Source organism: Vanessa tameamea, chromosome 29 (genome assembly GCF_037043105.1).
Source record: "Vanessa tameamea isolate UH-Manoa-2023 chromosome 29, ilVanTame1 primary haplotype, whole genome shotgun sequence".
NCBI lineage: Eukaryota > Metazoa > Arthropoda > Insecta > Lepidoptera > Nymphalidae > Vanessa > Vanessa tameamea.
Window position 1 is genome coordinate 4,996,147 of NC_087337.1, and position 21,623 is coordinate 5,017,769.

The 21,623-nt window shown below is 36.6% G+C and overlaps 2 protein-coding genes across 2 annotated transcripts; one reads left to right on the top strand and one right to left on the bottom strand.

The window, feature by feature from the left end:
• Nucleotides 1-2,020: 2,020 nt before the first annotated feature.
• Nucleotides 2,021-2,326, bottom strand: LOC113403255 (gametocyte-specific factor 1-like). Its single transcript, XM_026643723.2, has one exon. It carries the CDS (start codon nucleotides 2,324-2,326, stop codon nucleotides 2,021-2,023), a length of 306 nt encoding a protein of 101 aa, XP_026499508.1.
• Nucleotides 2,327-3,202: 876 nt separating this feature from the next.
• Nucleotides 3,203-15,264, top strand: Gkt (glaikit). Its single transcript, XM_026643727.2, has 14 exons — nucleotides 3,203-3,356; nucleotides 3,585-3,683; nucleotides 3,960-4,101; nucleotides 4,894-5,192; nucleotides 6,765-6,944; nucleotides 7,505-7,607; nucleotides 8,504-8,626; nucleotides 9,502-9,597; nucleotides 9,724-9,894; nucleotides 10,660-10,828; nucleotides 11,334-11,436; nucleotides 12,729-12,828; nucleotides 13,628-13,838; nucleotides 15,119-15,264. Exons 1-14 carry the CDS (start codon nucleotides 3,320-3,322, stop codon nucleotides 15,239-15,241), a joined length of 1,956 nt encoding a protein of 651 aa, XP_026499512.2. The 5' UTR covers nucleotides 3,203-3,319; the 3' UTR covers nucleotides 15,242-15,264.
• Nucleotides 15,265-21,623: the final 6,359 nt, after the last annotated feature.

Genomic DNA, 21,623 nt, shown 5'->3' on the forward strand with positions numbered 1-21,623 from the left:
CACTGCTGGGCTAAGGCCTCCTCTCCCTTTGAGGTTTGGATCATATTCCACCACGCTGCTCCAATGCGGATTGGTGGAATACACATGTTGCAGAATTTCGTTGAAATTAGACACATGCAGGTTTCCTCACGATGTTTTCCTTCACCGCCGAGCACGACATGTATTATAAACACAGATTAAGCACATGAAAATATAGTGATACTTGACTGGGTTTAAACCCGAAATCATCGGTTAAGATGCACGCGTTCTAACCACTGAGTCATCTCGTAGTACATTAGCGCCTGATTAATCTCCCTCTCCATGTGGTGGGTATTGTTGTCCCTTCCATAACTAACCATTTAAAAGGGGAGCAATATAATGTTTTAATCAAAATTAATCTTTTTGGTGGGAGAATCTTGTATATTAATTGCGTAAGCCGATTTTTGTCCCAGGGATTATGGTACGATAGCTGCATATAAAAAAATAGTCCAGAAAATTAAAGAAGATTCGTGATTGCAATTTACTAAATAGTTACTATTTAACAAAGAACTAATTTCAGAGAGAGGAAAAATGTACAGGACCGGTTAAAGAACACTACTACGGCTGTATAAGAAAAAAAATGAAAAACGTTTACTTGGTGGTAGGGCTTTGTGCAAGCCCGTCTGGGTAGGTACCACCCACTCATCAGATATTCTACCGCCAAATAACAGTACTCTGTATTGTTGTGTTCCGGTTAGAAGGGTGAGTGAGCCAGTGTAATCACAGGCACAAGGGACATAACATCTTAGTTCCCAATGTTGGTGGCGCATAGGTGATGTAAGGAATGGTTAATATTTCTTACAGCGCCTTTGTCTATGGGCGGTGGTGACCACTTACCATCAGGTGGCCCATATGCTCGTCCGCCAATCAATGCCATAAAAAAAAAACGTAAACCAAATTAACGTAAATTCTTATCGACTAACTCCAATTCTAACTGAAGTAATGTATACTATTTAGCATTAAAAAGTTTCATTCAAAAAAGTTTTAATCATTTTGGCGCCAAATGCAGATGAGTGACTTGCAATTTACAATGAAATTAAATCAAAACAAAACCTGTCATAGGTTCCGAAATTCCTAAAAAATCTTTTGAACAAACGCAAACTCTCTCCGGAGACTAGTAATATATAAAGGTACTATTAAAGGACTAAAACAAACAAGCCTACTTTACATGGTGTGCTTGACAGTTAAGTTCAACACTAGGTAAGTAATATACTTCTAATGTTTGCATGTACCATCCGGCCCTTGAAGTGTCAAGACTTGTAACAAATTACTTACCAGGACTAAAAGTAGAACCAAATTGCTACTTTCAAATAAAAAACATACTAATTTTATTTAATCAACATCTTATTAAACAATTTGTTCTTCTTAACACTAATGAAACTAATAAAATCACAAAGTAGTTAATATCATAATTCCCCTAAGGGAGTAAAAGATTACTAGTATACTAAGAAGACATATTAACTTGGTCATCAATACCAGTAAATAAAATAAAAATCTAATGTAAAACCATCATATTTTTTACCAATTTTAACTTAAATATAATAAACTCATAAACGGGAGTCTTGGGTGATTTTAGGATGAGCATTATTGAGACAGAACTTCACATAATTTACAAATTAGGAAAAAAAGTCACCTACAAAGATCAATATTTACTATTGTGGTGGTCCAGTTGGAAGGCACAAAGGACATAACATCATAGTCATGGAGATTAGTGGCACATCAGAGGTGTAAGTATTGTTTAATGTTTCTTACAGAACATGTCCATGATCAGCAGGGACCACATACTATCACGTGACCCATTTAGTTGTCCACCTACCTTTAATAATACAAATTGTTTATGTGAAATTATTGATTTCATATATATCTTGTATAACCCTGTCTAATGTCTGTGGGTTTGAAAATTGCACAACATGGGTCCATATCTCCATTCAAATAATCAACTGAATAAACAAACAAATTATATATATTATAATGTCATTATAAACATTTAATACATAGCCAATTAATCATCCCATGTTTCATGATTAGGGTCCATCTCTGGAAGATATTCCCTTTGCAGGATTGGCCGAGGTGCTATCAAATGGGCTACTACTTTTGGAGGTTTATGTTCTGGAAACATCTCTTCCCTTGACGGACATTGCGTGACGTGTATCTTCATGTCGGCTTGAGTAAAGCGATGTGTTGCGTTATACGGGCAAGCGGTGAGCGGGGGGTGTTTTTCTTGACAACGGACTATATGAGCTTGGATTCGTGATCGAGGCACGCGGTGCGAATGATCGTATGGGCACGTAATGAATGGATCATCCATTTTCCTGTTAGAAATTGAATGATTCTTTTTGAGCACTTTAAAATATACTTTTAACAAAGGAATATGATTCTAAGAATGTTTACATTCATATGGTAGGTTTTTTTAAGACATTTTGAGTAATTAATGACAAGAGTTTTGAATAACTTTTAAATTAAAACAAATGATCTAGAACGAACGTGGACTTTTAAATGTTAGTCTACTTTAATATTGTTTTTTTTTTAAATTTCTTTTTATTCTGGCTTTTAATATTGGTAATTCATTTAAAAATAATACTACCAAGTGACAGGGTAAATGTTCTATTAAACAAAATGGCAGGAAATGGGTATATATTTGTTTTAAAGAATATTTAAACAATTAAATCTACTGTTTACAGATATTCATTATTTATTTATGAACATGGTTTACCTTTATTTATTGAAAAAATAAATGCGAAGAGAAATGTATGTATACAAACACAAGATCGCCTTCATTAATTTGAAAATTGAAGTATACCAGTGCTGCCAGTACCTTTCCACAGATAATAATATAGATATTAGATATTATTAATTGTTCTTAATCTATCCAACCATATTGCTTCTACCATATTACCTTTGCAATTAACTTAAAAAAATATTTTAAAACTATTCTTTCGTTGCTTTTATCTTTTTTTTATTTCAAAGTCTTTGAAATGCATATTTTAGTATTTCTCTTTACTGATTTAAAATTTACAATTTTACTTATAGTATTTGTAATATCTACACTAGAAAATACAAATAAAAAGTATATTACATACATAATAATATACAATTCTTAGTTTAATGGCAGCATTCATAATATTTATGAATACAACAGTCAACACTTAGAGTTACAGCTGCTAAATAGTCAGTGTCAAATAATGTTGTCAACAGCAACATACCTGTTTCAAAGTAAATATTTTAAAAAGTTTATAGTTTGAACGTATACGTGCATATAACATTCGATATATTTTTTAATAAAATAATAAAGACTGAAATTATGATTCCATCTAACAAGCGTATGAACAAAATGGACGGTAAAATCGTAATTAAATACTTCTACGACACATACTCTGTTCGATTTTTTTTTTTGGTTAAAAGATTTATTGTATTACCATTTAGTGGTGTATTTTTATTTTTTTATATTGGCAGAATATTTTGCACTCATATAAGAAAAAAAGGAATTCGGCATAATTTAAGAAAATAACTTTCAGACTATATTACACTTTAAATTTGTAAGAATTTTTGTTTTTTGTAATTTCTAGGTAATCAAAATATAAAACGTGCTAAGAAAGAATGCAGTTACGGTGAAACATGCTATAGGCTTAACCCGGCCCATTTCAGAGAATTTAGTCATCCACATTGTAAGATAATTTTTTTTTTTTCTAATTCTTTATTTACTCTAAAATAACTGATACCAATAATATATTATGTATTTTATATATTTCTGCTTCATATTTAATCATTATATATAAATTTGCTAAAAACTTGTATAATGATTGGGAACAACATTAACTTTAATACATTAAAGTATTCCCTTTTTTTTAAATTTTATGTGAGCAAATAAAAATTCTATAAAGTAAAATAAAAAAAATTAGCAAAGAAACGCTATACAATCTAATTTAATTATGCCATTACAGTGGAATCAATTTTGGACAATTCTAGAGGCAAGGAATATGAAATTCCTGAGAAATTTAATTTACAGAAGAACATGTTTATAGACCAGTTAAATATTATAGTTGAAAAGAATTTGTATATACAAAACGTGGAAGTGAAAGATGGGTAAGTACAAATTGATCTTCATTATTCTCCTTTCTTTAAAATATATTTATCAAAATTTTAAGTCTGGCATTGTAAGTTTATGTCTTAAACTAGCAAGCAGTAAAAATTAAAAAAAAAAACATAATATTAACGAGATAATCAATTACATATGTTCTTTTTTCAAAATTATGATTTAAAAATGGAATTATATAATTCCAATAAGATAGATAAGTCTTCATGTCTTAACATGAACAATATATAACTGTAAAAGAGTCTTAAAAATACTTTAATTATAAATTAATTTACTCACTAAGCCTCCCCCTTTTATGTTTAATTATCAATGTGCATTAGTGTGACACTCTTGTCATAGTGTGTGTGAGATGACTAATATAAGAATAATGATAGCATAAAATTTCAAATTAGATTATATTTGTTAATGCCTAAGTAACAGACTGAGTTCTTAATTTTTTTTATTTTATGTTCTTTTTTTAAATTATACCTGTGAATTTGAAAGTTATTAATTTTCCTATTAGGCAAAGATGCCAGACAGTCTGTCTTCCTTAAACATGAGAAGTCTAATTCATCATTCAAGACTTTCCCAATCAAAAAATTCAATAATAAATATCATCCAATAATCAAATATTTTTTTCTATAAATTAGCAGCAATGCCCCAAATTAATTAAGGATTTACTAATATTCCTATTTACCCCTCCTTTTAAGCTTATCTCTTCTGTTAGGGATGGGGACTATAATAATCCAAGGGGTTGGGATAGGTCCTCGACAAATCAAAAAACATCTTTAAAATATTTTTAGAGCGAGTTCGAGCATGCAAAATGAAAATCCAGGAACATCAAGTAATGATATACAAAATCAAAATAATTCAAGGACGAATGATTCACAGATAACAAAAGTGTCACAGATAAAAGAAATTGATAAACTTACATCTAATAGAAGTAATAAAAATTTAAATCCAAATTGTACACAGACTATAAATCTGTCGAGGTCAAATGAGAAATTGTCACAGAGTAATAATGAAAGTGGTAACTTAGTTAGTGGTTCTAAATGTGATATGGGTAGACAGCCTGCATCAAAGATGGGGGATAAAGTAAGGGGTAAGTATTTTAAGGGTAAATAATCTAAAACGACGAAATTCTTTTATACAGCTTACAGTAGAGTGAAATAGCAGAAATCGTCACGTAAGGAATAACCGTTACGTCCCCAGGCGACCTTTGCCCTCATTGGCGGACGAGCATGTGTGCCACCGATAGTAAGTGGCCACCATCGCCCATAGACAATAGCGCTTTAAGAAATATTAACCATTCCTTATAACAATACTGAGTAATGTTGTTTGGCGGTAGAATATCTGATGAATGGGTGGTACCTACCCAGACGGGCTTGCACAAAGCCCCACCACCAAGTAAAGTTTTAATTCCGACGGCATTTTTAATAATTATTTTATTTCATCGTGTCTGTTAATATCTAATATGTAGCGGTCTTCGTTCCAAAAACGCGATTTTTTTATGATTTTTGAAACATGAGAATCGTGCTTGTCTGCCTGGGTCGGTTACACCCAGCCACAATTGTAATGCAATACATTAAACGTATTGCTTTGCTGAGTTTCGGTTTGATGAGTGACCCAGTGCGATGACAGGCGCAAGGGCCATGGATCGTGGCTAGCTTAATGGGTATCAGATCCTGATATCCTTTTTTTTTTTTTTTTTGTTTAACGAGGAGGAAATGCATTTACGCATGCCGCCCGGTCGGGGGACCGGGACGGGTATGTGGGACTCAACCGGGGCCTAATGCCCCGTGCCAGGGCACGCTGATGCTAATGCCCTGTCCTACCCACTAAAACCATCCTCGGGTTTCCACCATGCCGCCGAGTGGTGAGGCAACGGGATCGCCAAGGGCATGCAACCGCGACCCCACCAGCGGCAGCCGCCGTAAGGCGGCTGAATATTCATGGAAAGCGCGCCTAGTGCGCGCCTTCCCACTCATCCTCCACGTTGTAATGTGACGAACTCCCCCGAGTCCGCCACTGGAGGCTGGGCGTCAACGAAGCTGACGCCCTGCGGCGGATAAGGTGGTAGGCTCCGCCGCTGACCGCCGGTGTAAAACACCTGGGAGGCTCGAGTAGCGAGCCCTCCCACTCCCTCCTAGCCAACGAGGCCACTCACATGGTCCGCCCTGACGCCGATCAGGGACGTACCAGGAGCGGCCCCGCGGCATCCCTCCCGCCAGTCTTAGCCGTGGCCGACGAGCAAGCTCAAGCCGGCCCCGTTGCCCAGGCTACACCACGAGGAGGTGACTGACATGTACCCCAGATCCTGATATCCTGTCTTAAGCACAATAAGCGCCCAAACAAGAGGAGGTGTTTTATGCACTAACCCCCCCCATGGTTTTCAATGAATCTATTTCGATGGTCCATTCAATGTGTGGCAAATGGAATTTTGGGACGGGCCTGGATCCCGAGTTCCTAGGTTCAACTGGGTACGGCGTTTATTGGTTTTTATGTCGAGTAATTCTCATTAGCAACCCGGAGTTTGTACGTTACTTCGTTTATACTTTGTAATCTCAAATAGCAAATGAATAAAACTTGGAAAATCTCGCTTAAAAAATGTCGTCATGGTCGTAATACGTCAGGAAGACACGAAAATATCAACATACCCTCATATATATACCAGATTCAGACTACCGGCCCATTGTACCACCAACGAAACACGCAGAGGACTTCCTTAAAGTTGTCTTACCACGTGGCAAGATGGCCGCCAAGCACGCCGCCTCAGCGCCCTACTACATCTTCTACACCACGATCACGGACGCAAAACAGACACACACTCAGCCGTACTCCATTACCTTTCAAGGTGAGCTTCTTTACCTATAAGCGTTAGCATTTTTTTAGCATTAGCAGCCTGTAAATTTCCAACTGCTGGGCTAAAGGCCTCCTCTCCCTTTGAGGAGAAGGTTTGGAGCATATTCTACACGCTGCTCCAATGCGGGTTGGTGGATACACATGTGGCAGAATTTCGTTGAAATTAGACACATGCAGGTTTCCTCACGATGTTTTCCTTCACCCCCGAGCACGAAATGAATTATAAACACAAATTAAGGACATAAAAATTCAGTGGTGCTTGCCTGGGTTTGAACCCGCAATCATCGGTTAAGATGCACGCGTTCTAACCACTGGGCCATCTCGGCTCTTTTTTAAAGCGACATTAATTTTAGATTTCCAGACTTATTATGCTGAACTTTTTGATTTTTGACAGTCGTGTCCACAAAATATTTACGTGTCTGATCTGTAGGATGTTTATTAACTAAAAGCGAGCGCAGTAATGTCGAATATTATTGAAGTTATGTCCTGCGTTAGAAACGCAACGCGAGGTCAACCTAATCGTGTATTTATTTGATAATTATTTGTTCACAGAAATTCTTGACAGTAGTCTCGGTGAATTGAAGTGTTCCCTACAGATAAACTTCATGGTTGAAATAGGGTGGCTTCTAGCGCAGTACTACTTCGCCGGATACAGGTAATCAGGTACAATATATTATACGTGAAGATCACACTTCTAAGCATAGTGCGGACGGAGTGTGAGATTCGTCACAGTTAAGGTTTATTCGGATGAGTGCGGAAAGCTAAATTGATATTAAAATCAAAATGTACTTTATTCAAGAAGGTTTTACAAGAACCTTTTCAATCGTCATTTTACAGAACTATTAAACGTAAAGCGACCACCGGTTCGGAATGTAGTTTCTATCGAGAAAAACCGACAAGTAACTCATTCCGAAACGGAAAGGAACGGCAATATATTATGAGTTAAAAAATATTCGGCTTCCATGTGATTCTAAACTGTTCATCCGATTTGAAAGCCTGTTTAATTAGTTCTATTGTTGTATGTTCTTCTATTCATTAGATGTTCAACCACCAAACGGCAATTCTTAGTATTGTTGTGGATGTGTAGGTCAACACAAGGTCTTAGCTCCCAAGGTTGGTTGCCCATAGGCTATGAAAATAATAAGCAATATTCTTTACAGCGCCAATCTCTACAGTTGGTAGTGACCACTTACCATTAGGTGGTCGATTTGCTCTTCCACGTATCTCCACAGTAAATACCTTTGATGAGTCGTTCTGTGTACCCGAAATATTTTTTTCTTCGTATATTTTGTATTGTCAAAGTCAAAGTTAAAGTCAAAAATCTTTATTCAATATAGAAGTGTTTACACTTGCTTATTGATTGTCAAAAATCTACCACCGGTTCGGAATTTAGCACCTCGGACCTGAGAAGAACCGGCGAAAGAAACTCAGCGGGATATATATATATATATACATAATTTTTTTTTTTTTTTAATATTAATGTATTTGGCTACCCCGTGCGAAAGCAAGTCGGGTAGCAAACAAAATAATAAATTAATATTCGCATTACAGTGCGAAAAAACTGACAATATTGTATGGCGACGATTGTTCGGACATGAAGAATATTAACAAAAAGAAACCAAACGTCGAAGCGCACTACGTTAACATGGCAACACCGTTCGGGAAACATCACACGTGAGTATATACGTATCATTATACAAAGTCGCTTCCCATCTGTACGCTTGGCACTTTTGAACTACGGAACGCATTTCAATGCGGTTTCCATCAATAAACAGAGCGATTCAAGAGGAAGGTTCACATGTACGATACATGCATGTCATAGAAGTCTAGACGGGTAGATTACCTATGCATTGAAATTGAACAAGGAGTAAAGATAAACAAACCTTAGATTTACGTATTCCATGCGATTTGCTAAAAACTCCGCCATAGTTTGCTCTACTAACAGTTCTTGATTAATATGTCTTCATTTGTGAAATAGCAGTATACAACTTAACTACTTATATCCACTTTAAATTGACCTAAAAACTTTGACACATTTCGAAAAATCTGATAACAACTTTTACTATTCGAAACTCCCATTTTGTCGGGAATCAAAGTCAAAGTCATCTTTATTCAATATAGAAGTGATTAAACTTGCTCATTGATAGTCAAAAATCTACCACCGGATATAAACACCTCGGACCTGAGAAGAACCCAAATAATTCAATATCTCGACCTCGATCAACGTATCGGCGTTGTGTGTCATTGGTGATGTAAGGAATCTGTTAATATTTCTTACAGCCCTAATGTCTATGGGCGGTGGTGACCACTAAACATCAGGTTGTAATATACCAATACGTAATCTAAATCTTCCTACCTCAAATAAAAAGTAATCAGTATAAGTCAACACGTCGATCCTTATTTTCAATTTCTTTGTACTCCCTGACCTGATCCCCTCCCCCTCATACACCGCCTCAGCACTCGCCTTAATTTGGTCAGTTACACCCAAGATCTCAAGATCTGCAGCCATAGTCCTCTAAACATTAGATAAATATTGGGCGATGTTTCAGGAAAATGATGTTACTCTGCTACGAGGACGGATCCATACGAGTGGTTATATCTACCGCTAATTTGTACATAGATGACTGGGAGAACAGGACTCAGGGGTGAGTTGGTAATTATTTAGACCAACGTAGTCCACGGGCGGACTCAAAGTTAAAGTCAAAAATCATTATTAAATACCACCGGACACACGCCTATTAATAATATATCAATATCAAAATGTCCTCTAGTCTGTGGTTCAGTCCTCGCTGCCCGGAACTCCCCGCGGACGCGATGCCGCACGACGGGGAGTCCCCGACGATGTTCAAGCGCAGCCTGTTGCGGTACCTCGCGCACTACCACCTGCCACAGCTGGCCTTCTACCTGGATAGAGTGAAGAGATGCGACTTCAGCCATATTAAGTGAGTTTGTACATTATAATAGCAGACGTAGTTTTCCAAAATATATATTTTAGCAAAATCGGTTTAAATAGGTAGGGACCATCTGATGGTAAGTGGCCACCACTGCTAATAGACATTGCTACTGTAAGGAATATTAAGCCTCCCTTAAATCACACGCGTCATAAAACTTAGGAACTAAGGTGTTATGTCCTTTGATCCCGTGGTTATACTGGTCCAATGACCGATCAAGTGACGCACACGGTTGACGCCGGTGAGTCCATAAAATGTAACCTACGGGAAATGTCCCGGTGGTGGCCGGTGGCTCGTGTGTGGCGACCCTTGGAATTGCTGTTTGTCGCTAGAATATCCGAATGGTTGGTACCTACCCAGATGGATTTGCACAAAACTCTACTGCCAAGTAAAATCAACTCGTGGATTATCCGTAAAATTAAGAAAAAACATCGTCGTGGACCTTTTAATGGGACTTGTCCATCTATACAACTTTTCCATAGAAATAATTCAGATATTTCTTAGCGTTCGGAAGTGAAACATTTGCTATTCGTATAGACAGATTTTTTTCGTGGTCTGTTCCGAAATTTAACTCCGCGACGCCCCCCGTGTTTCAACGTCTTTATCAAAATTCTGGTGAAAGAATTTCGAGAAAAACTGTCAAAAGATCTCGATGCTATATTTTTTTAATCATGTTTAACAGGCATGGAAGCGATCGTTTCAAACCCGAGATGGCTTTCATCAATAAAATCATTAATCATAGCATTGTCATTGCAGTGTGTTCCTCGTATCATCAGCCCCTGGGTCGCACTTTGACCTAGATTGGGGCATGACCCGCGTGGGCGCGTTGCTCAGGCAGCACTGCGAGATCCCGCCCGCTGAGAACCGCTCGTGGCCTCTCATCGCTCAAGCCAGCAGTCTCGGCAGCTACGGCAACGAAGCCAAGGTCAATCTCTCAACTGACTAACACTTGAAACGCGTATCATTTTATTCACGAAGATATTTTATTTTAATATAAACTCAGTAATTTATTTTCGTAAAGCTCTCAATGACAGGTACATTATTTTAGTACAAATAAATTTATTATCTTTTAATATTTTTGCACATGGCAACATTCGTTTCGAATTTGACTCAACTTTGTCTGAGAGCTGTTGAGAGCCGAGATGGCCCAGTATGGGTTTGAACCATTTCATTTTCACGTGCTTAATTTGTGTTTATTAATTCATTTCGTGCTCGGTAAAGGAAAATATCGCGAGGAGACCTGCCTGTGTCTAATTTCAACGAAATTCCGCCAACCCGCATTGGAGCGGTGTCCTCCAAACCTCAAAGGAAGAACAGCGGGATACTTACAAGCTGTTACTGTTACTTTATCTCTGGCCTGATGGCACAGATGTAATATTTTAGGGCCTACTCGGATTAAGTAAGGTTTAAAATATTAAGTTGTTTTTCAGTTATGGCTGACAGGAGACTTTCTTCATAACTTCACAAAAGTCAAGAATCAAGCTCAGACGTTGTCGCAACCGCCGGAATTGAAACTAATTTATCCATCACTAGGTAAGACTAAACTCAAACTCAAATTCAAATTCCTCTATTCAATGTAGAAGCATTATACTTACTTATTGATAGTCAAATTAAACACTAACACCGGTTCGGAAGAGGAAACACCCTGACCTAAGGAGAACCGGCGGAAGAAACTCAGCGGGTCTTTTATTTTTGTCTAACAAATCAAATACATAATCAACTGCTTAAAACAACAATAAGGTACATTGAGGGCACATACAACTCGATACTTTGTTGAAATTCTAGGCTTTTATCTACTGTAATATGCGTGTATTATATATGTAAACCTTCCTCTTGAATCGCTCCGTTTATTGATGATAACCGCATCAAAATGCGTCGCGTAGTTTAAAAGATCCAAGCGTACGAACTTTGTTCTATACAACGCAGAGCTACCACGTGTCGAACTCGTAATGAACAAAATACTCGCACGTCATTGGTCGATGTGCATTTGAGATAGGCCGGAAGTGATTTAAGTAATGAAGATCACGCACATTAGGAAACACTTTGACGCACGTCATTGGTCGATGTGCATTTGGAAATACTTTGAATATTTATTTCTATCACTTGTAATTGTTTCCTGTGAATGAGAAGATTTATGGCGTTTAGTTTACTTGGTGGTAGGGCCCTGTGCAAGCCCGCCTGGATAGGTACCACCCACTCATCAGATATTCTACCGCCAAACAATAGTACTTAGTATAATGTGAGCCAGTGTAAATCAAGACTCAGGGGTCATAACATCTTAGTTCCAAAGGCGATGTAAGCAATGGCAAATTTTTCGTACAGTGCCATTGGGCGCTGGTGACCACTTACCATCCGGTGGCCCATATTCTCGCCCTCCAACCTATGTCATAAAAAAAAATAGTTTGTTTATTTGGTAACAATTATCAAATAAAGCAAACAACTCATATACAAACTTAAACAATGAGCGTTAAAGACGAATTTCCTTTGAGGGCTCGTTTCGTGGGCTTCAGTTAGGTGATTTTATTTAAGTACACCAAAAATATCACTAATTTCATATAGTCTCATAGTAAATATTCCAGTTTATTAAATATTTTAATAGATTGGTTAGACTGGCAAATGTTCAAACGGATTAGTAGTCACGTCTCATATTGACGTTAACACTTTAAGAAATATTATTTCGTACATCGGCAATGCGCCACCAACCTTGGGAACTAAGATGTTATGTCCGTTACACTGGCTAAGTTATTCTTCAAATCAAGTATTTCCAAATCCTTCATGCAAAATAATATGCCCAGACTTTATATATTAAATAACGTATTCAACAGAGAACGTGAAACAGTCCCACGACGATCTCCTCGGTGGAGGCTGCCTGCCTTACGCGGCGGATGCCCACAAGAAACAACTCTGGCTAAACGATTACTTGTAGTGAGTTTATTGTATATCTGCCTTTTTTATATTTGTTTTTTTTTTTCATGCAATGGAAACTGCCTTTTTAGCCAGAAAAATCCCCCCAGCGGGGTTACTGGGTTATGTAGGATTCCTGTACACTAAAACCACTGCGATGGTCGTCTTCGGCACGGATCGGAGAGGCTGCGAGATCGTTGCCCGCTCGTGTTTCGGTGGAGTTCTTCTCAGGGGGCGAAGGTGTCGCTCCCTCGCGTTTCTCGACCTCTGGCCCGTCTGAAATAGAACACGCGAGGCCTCCAACACACGCCCCCAAGCTCACGCCATATCTTTTAAGGCCCGGCCGTCGGGGCTGTATTTTTTGTTTGTCAAGACCAACTTAACCTATACCTGTTCAAGCCCCGACTGGGCTATTGAAAGGACAAATATCATCAAGTTCTTTCATACAATTCTCTATGCAGTCCGAAGGTTGATAGTTGGGACAGTGGCGTAGCTAGACGGAGAAATCAAATCAAATCAAATCAAAATATATTTTATTCGAGTAGGCTTTTACAAGCACTTTTGAATCGTCATTTAACAAACTATTTAAAGTAAAGCTACCACCGGTTCGGAATGTAGATTCTACCGAGAAGAACCGGCACGAAACAAGCATTAACTCCACGTTTTTTACAAGGTTTACAAGGTTATCAATATAATCTTGTATCGAATAACAAGCCTTCTTTACAAATGTATTTTATTGATTGCTCTTAAATATTGTATAATGAATATTTAAATGAACGAATTAATGAATGAATACGTAATTATTTAACGAATTCTCCAGCCAATGGCTCGCCACGTCGACGGGCCGCCACAAGGCGATGCCGCACATAAAGTCCTACACGCGCGTGTCGCCGGACAACAAGATGGCGGCGTACTACCTCCTCACATCCGGCAACGTGAGCAAGGCCGCCTGGGGCTCCCTCAACAAAGGCAACAGAGCCCTGAGGATAATGAGCTACGAGTGCGGGGTGCTGTTCTTACCGAGATTTGTGGTGGGTTATGAGAAGACGGTTTCCAGCTTGATGCTGCTCGAATGTGAATTGGTTGCGAATGAAATATGATTATAATGTTACGACGACGACGTGACGTCATATGCCATGTTCCCCTTCTCTTTGATAGGGGGGAGGGTGGTTGGCTAAAAGTATGCATAATACATTTTTAATTATATTTAGGTAGATACGATAGAAAATTAATATATTAGTATGTTTTAAATGCACGGTTGAAGTATTCTCCTATATATTTATTTCTAATGTATGTACTGGTGGTTATCGCCCGCGGGTTCTCTCGCGTTTTACGGACTGGTCAGGTGTAAGGTATAAAAAAGCGTATTCCATGTAGGCCTTCCTTGGAGTTCAAACTTCTTACGAAATTTCAAGGAATTCAGTTCAGTTTGGTCGTGACAGACAGACAGACAGACAGACAGACTTTTTTATATTATATTAGTATAGGTAACTGAATTAAAATACTTCAAATCAATTTTAATAAATATTATAGATTAATAATATAATCTTATGTTAGTTAAATTTCAAGTCGTTACGTCGTCCATCGTTGGGCTACCCGTACTTTCAATTGGCTATTTGACGATGCGAAAAATAAAGTGTCAATTATTGTAATCAGTATATATTATGAGTTTAAAATGGTTATTTATCAACGAAAGTTGAAAATAATAATTAATTTATTCAAAAATCCATAAATAAAAGTGCATTTTTTTAAACGTTTGTCACGTGACACAAAACGCTCCTGATTGGTCGGGCTTATGATGACGTCACTTGCTTGTTTTACTTAACCTCGTTTGCCTACTGTATGTGGATTATATGTGCCACAGATTACAATACAGGCAAGCGACGACGCCGACCCCATTGCAGCGCCATATTGTCAAAGTAGCGTTTTCGCGCGCTATTTAAATATGGAATTTTTAATTTGATATTTTTCAGCAAATATGTACTAGAATTTAAAAAAAAACAACTTTTACTGGGTTCCTTAACCTCTACTAAATAATATAAAATGGATTTTACAAACCAGGCAAATAGCCTATTGGTGGTGGGGTTTTGTGTTACGTATGGGTAGGTACCACCCGTTCATCAGATACTCTACCGCCAAACAATATTTCATATTATGTTCTGGTGGGTTTAATATAACTACAGGCTCAAGGGACATAACATTTTAGTTCCCAAGGTTGGTGGTGCATTGGTCGCCAATGTCTATGGCCAATAGCCAAGGCCAACATACCGATCCTGATTAATGAACTCATTAACGTTCCGTGTAATTACAGATCAATCAAGACTTCTTCCCCCTCCAAGAGAACGCCAAGAATCGTCTAATAATCCCATACGATGTTCCGCCAACGAAATACACGAGCAAAATGTCGCCCTGGTTCTCTGATTATTTGCATTGAAATATTTAATAAAAATATTATATTATTTTGTGTTTTTTTTTTCTTATTATATCCATTTCCATAGTACACCAGCCCAGGAAGCCTAGTGGTCTTTAGTACACCGAAATACCCATTAAAAAACCAGGGTATCCCTGGTCTCTTAAGCAGCCGTCGAGGTTTTCGCATACCCAATCTAACGTAGCCATCAAATCAAATAAAAATACTCTTTATTCGAGTAGAATCAAAAAAGGAGTTTTGGATCGTCATATCAGAGTTGAAAAGCGATCACCGGTTCCGAAAGTAGATTCTACTGAGAAGAACCGGCAAGAAACTACTGAGTTTCTACTTCGTTCTATTAGTCAGCGGCAGTTTCACACAGTTGAATGTTTTATTACTAAAATCAATAATGACGTCGCGAACATCGTAATTGAAAGCAATTAAATGTAATTTTCACGAAAACCTTGTCTATTATAACGTCGAAGTATTAAATACAGATTAAAAAGAAAAAAATGACTATTATTTTTTTTTTTTAAATACGACCTAATTAGTCACCTTATGGTAAGTTTTTTTTTTATGATATCGGTAGGCGGACGAGCATATTGGCCACCTGATGGTAAGTGGTCACCCCCGTCCGTAGACAATGGCGTTGTAAGAAATGTTAAACATTCTTACATCACCAACGCGCCACCAACCTTGGGAACTAAGATGTTATGTCCCTTGTGCCTGTAGTTACACTGGCTCACCTTTCAAACCGGAACATAACAATACCGAGTACTGCTGTTTGGCGGTAGAATATCACTATTAGAAGTAAACACAAACCTTTACAACATCAATGCAGCACCAATCTGGTAGGAATGTATCATACTAGCTTTTGCTGGCGACTCCGTTCGCGTAGACGTTGAAAATGTTTATAAAGTGTTACGAGACTAGCCCTAGCCTCCATACGGAGCTACGTCATAGGATATTATAAATATATACAATTATTATTGTAATAAATTGATCAATAATTTGTACACCTTTAGTTAATATTATTTTATGGGATAACATTTAATACTGGCATGTAACACTATTTCTTATTTTAAAAATGATTGAGCTGTCATAAGGAAAACAATTGGAGGATTGTGAGGGATTTTAAAGACATATAGAGAGATTGGAGCATCATTGTAAAAAACATAATTTTATTTTGCCATCCCGAACTACTGAAATTACAAAAGTCTTAAATAAATTAAAGAGCTATTTTGTAAGAGATGAACTTTAGAACTCTTACCTAAGAGTGCTGGATCTTAGCTTCTTATTACGTAGACATTTCTTATCACCAGTGGAGGCAATGAAGCGAAGTGTTATACTTTTAACGAAGCTTTTTGCATTACTACTCCAAGGGCCGAGTGTTTCGACAGCAAATGGAACAAAAAAGTAATTTGACATAAGACTCGAATATTTGGATCGTTTTTTTGCTTCAGTTTTATCCGCAGCGGCACCGGCTCTTAACATTCTCGGGTATGAGACGGAGCCAGCGTGTTAACGCATGTAGCGTCCCACAAGGCCCCGTCTTCGTTCCCAGGGAACCAATGTGAGTCTATCAGGTCTCTTAAGAGGACAGTCCTTGCGGAACGCCAAAATAGCGCTTACTATTTTCAAAATATCTTAAAACTGGAGCATTGATTATGGATGAAAAAATACATTCAGTATCTTAATAGATATATCTCGAGTTTCACCGCATGATATTTATAAAATATGTATCAATAACCTGGTAAATTCATCGTCAACATCACTCCAAACACTGAAATCGACCTTTTCTATTAGCATTTTTTAAGCTATTTAGCTGCTAGTTTATACATGTATTTTTGGTTAAATGGGGACACAAAAGTGTAAATAATAAGTTCACCGTGTTCAATTTCTATTATTTCTCACAATATTATAGTAATTTTTATTTAAATATTGCTTACTTTTTGGCATTCGTCGTCCATGCATTTTAGTATGGAGAAAATAATTTGACGGTTTTGACTTATTATTCGACATCGCTGTCAATAAATTTTCAGTCCCTCCCCAGAGCAAATTAAATTTAATTTATTCGTTGCACCGAATACAAGCAACTAATTATCTCAGGGGATGCGTACGATACACTGCACATTGCAACTGTATTATTGAAAAGTACCTATGTGTGTGTTCTAAAATTAATTCCCACGCTTACAAACTACGCTCTTAAACAAATAATAATATAATATTATGTCAATAATTATATCGTTCCAAAATTCTCCTTAAGATATTATTATATTGACGACCTCCGTGGTCGAGTACTGCGTACACCGGTTTTCATGGGTACGCCACTCCGAGGTCCCGGGTTCGATTCCCGGCCGAGTCGATGTAGAAAAAGTTCATTAGTTTTCTATGTTGTCTTGGGTCCGGGTGTTTGCGGTACCGTCGTTACGTCTGATTTTCCATAACACAAGTGCTTTAGCTACTTACTTTGGGATCAGAGTAATGTATGTGATGTTGTCAGATATTTATATTTAGTACCTAAGTTTGAAATGACGGTGCTTGCTCAAGTTTAAAACTATTAAGATTTAATACACTAACCGTTAAGCTAACTCGTTATAAATATATTGTAATTAACACTCAAAATACTGACTAATTATTTAATTACATTAATTAATCATTAGTTATAAGGATTAGTATATTTTAAAACAATTAGTGTCAATCATGTATCCGATCTTACGTGTACTTCACGGTTGTAACATTTTTTTAGCCGTGTAATATAATTTCAGTAAGTAGAAACTTTGATAAATAAGGCGTATAACACGATAAGACTATATAATAATAATAATAATAACTCTTTATTGTACATACACGAGAAAAAAAAAAAAACTAACAATCAATAACACAATATTAAAAAAAAAGAAATCTTATCGCTTAAGAGCGATTTCTTCCAGACAACCAGCGTGGAGGAGTTAATGTTAAAAAGTGGAAAGCGCGTGTACAGCACACAAGTTAAATACTATATGAAATTATATTTATACACAAATTATTACACTAAACAAGATAACTATACTACACAAATACATATACATACATACCTACACATACATATACAGATATACACGTACATACATAAGAATAAACATACATACATACATATAGATATAGACAGCATGTTATAAACTTATGTACGAGTACAATCGAATACAAATATGAATAGCTAGTGATAATGTAATTCATGTCAATATTTATTATTAAAAAACCGGTATATTTGTAATCTTGGAGCTCGATACTGCCTGTGTGATGTTTTCGACTTATAGCCTATTCCGATGGAAGTAGGAAAAAAGATAAACAAACCTTAGATTTACGTATTCCATACGATTTGGAAATAACTCAGCTATAAGCACTATTAAGAGTTTATGATTAATATATCTTTATTTATAATTAAATATTGCACTTAATACTTATTCCCGCTTTAATTTTACTTTCGAAATTCCGATAAAAGTTTCGTCGACGTTCAAAACGCCTTTTTTTACGCAAATCCATAGTGAATATCATAGATTAATCGAGCTCTCGGCCAATGATATCGCGTCAATTTGCTGTCAAATGTTGTTTATTTGGCTTTCCTCCTCTTATGGTTGGAATATACATATATATACACTCGCTTCACAATTGTTTACAACAATATCATAGCCTATTAAAACAATTCAAACTCGTGTTAAAAATATCTATAAATAAGGCATATTACTCAATACAAGATTATATTTAAGATAAAAAAGCGTGGACTTGGTATTCGTTGATTTCCAGACAGGAAATAAATGTATCTAATCGTACTTTATTGAATTACTCTGTAATTGGAATGTTGGAAAAGAGTAACTATTGAGTTTCTTGCCGGTTCTTTCGGTAGAATCTACTTTCCGAACCGGTGGTAACTCTACATTTAATTCGACAGTAACATGACGATTCAAAAGTGCTTTCTTGAATAAAGAATATTTTGATTTTGATCGCCAATGCGCCACCAACCTTGGAGCCAAGGTTTTACGTCCTTTGTGCCTGTAGTTACACTGGCTCGCACGCTCTTTAAACCGGAACTCAACAATACTGGGTATTATTGAATTACTATTTAAATATCAATCTTTATTTATGAAGATAGATAGACATTTATTGTTTATATGTCTAGACAGATTGACAAAGCTGAGAAAGTGGGCCAACTGTTGGTCACTGAGTACACGCACACTATTAAAGTTGTATGACGTTTGACATAAACATAACATTATCAGCCTGTAAATTTCCCACTGCTGGGCTAAGGCCTCCTCTCCCGTTGAGGAGAAGGTATGGAGCATATTCCACCACGCTGCTCCAATGCGGTTTGGTGGAATACACATGTGGCAGAATTTCGTTGAAATTAGACACATGCAGGTTTCCTCACGATGTTTTCGTTCACCGTCGAGCACGAGATGAATTATAAACACAAATTAAGCAAGTGAAAATTCAGTGGTTTGCCTGGGTTTGAACCCGAAATCATCGGTTAAGATGCACGCGTTCTAATCACTATTATTTATTTTGATTAAGTAATATAAATATGTTTTATACGTATTTTGTCAGGTATACAAAATGTTCGTGTCTTAAATAAACATTTTCCTTTCTGATCTAATAAATGAACCCAAGAACAGCCTCCAGGCTGTTTCAAATAACTAAAATATAATTATCATTGTACATGGAAAATGGTTAAAAAAAAAAAAATATCCCGCTGAGTTTCTTTCGCCGGTTCTTCTCAGGTCCGAGGTGCTAAATTCCGAACCGGTGGTAGATTTTTGACAATCAATAAGCAAGTGTAAACACTTCTATATTGAATAGAGATTTTTGACTTTGACTTTGACAAAGTGGGTTTAAAAGTTGGGAAAACTTTGTCAAATTTTAGAGCACACAAATCTTTGTCCTCCATTTTACCCCTCAAGGGGTGAATTAAAAGAAGTATCCTATGTCTTTTCTTGTGATTTTTCATCTATAATCGCTTACTCGTGAAAGCGTAACAGGCAGACAGAGTTATTATTACATTTATAAAATTCGTAGGGCTGGTATTAATAATGAATTCGTGATAAAATATCGTTTCGAATTTCGGCGATTTTGCTGTCAGAACTTTGGGAGTCAAATTAAAGTGGATATAAGTAGTTAAGTGTAATAGTGTTGTATTATAAATAAAGATATATTAATCATAAACTCTTAGTAGTGCACAATATAGCTGAGCTATCAGCGAATCACATGGAATATCTTAATGTAAAGTTTATTGTTGTGACTCATGCCGCCATTTTAATATTGCAGCTACAATATGATTTGATTTGATTTGACAATTAGATCACTTCGTTAATGATCGAAATGTGTTCATTACAACGATAAGTTATAATTATTTCATACGTAAATAATTAGCACGGCCAATGCATGCCAACCTGTTACTTTTCGGTCCATCGCTCCTCAAACATCTATATATAGATGTTATTTTCGTAAGTAGAGCATACTTTATGTTAGTCTGTTGAAAGAAAGTGTTTTATATTGTTAATTATGAGGGTAAGTTGATCTTAAGTTATTTATTTTTTGTTGTTTATTAAACAAAACATATGAATAATTTGAATTTAATTTAATTTTATACAAATAAAAATATCTTTTGAATCACGACCATGGTTGCAAGATATCCGATTTTTTGGGCGAGAAAATCCTGTTATTACAGACAATAAGACGAAGTTTTCTATATACGTATAATAAAATTGCAGTGTCTGTTTGTAATATTAAAATAAACTCTTTTTACTAAATGCATATGTATGTATACACGATACATATACCAAATTAAAAATCTCTACTAATCGGCTAATCTCTGGGACGGCTGGACCGATTTTGATGTGACTTTCACTGGCTAACTTAGGCTACAACAATAACTTTTTTGTTAAATTGAAACGCGCACGAAGTCGCGGGCACAGCTTGTATTGAATAAAGATTTTTATTCACTGTTATGTAAAAGTCCAACTGTATCAATTGCAAATTAAACAAGTACATAATCTTATATACTTTTTAAAACGTATGCTGGGCCGGATTTAGGGGAGGGCAAACCGGAGCAACTGCCCTGGGGCCTCTACGAGGGGCCCCTGTAATAGAGGTTCCGACGAGTTAAGAATTATAATTAGTATATGTGTAAATATCTGTATAAAATCAAAATCAAAATATACTTTATTCAAGTAGGCTTTTACAAGAAATTTTGAATCGTCATTTAACAAACTATATTAAGTGAAGCTACCACCGGTTCGGAATGCAGATTATGCCGAGAAGAACCGCAAGTAACTCAGTAGTTACTCTTTTTCAACATCTAAAAATACAGTCATGTTAGTTAAATACAATTATATATGTATGTTATATATCCTGGCTGGAAGTCAAAGAG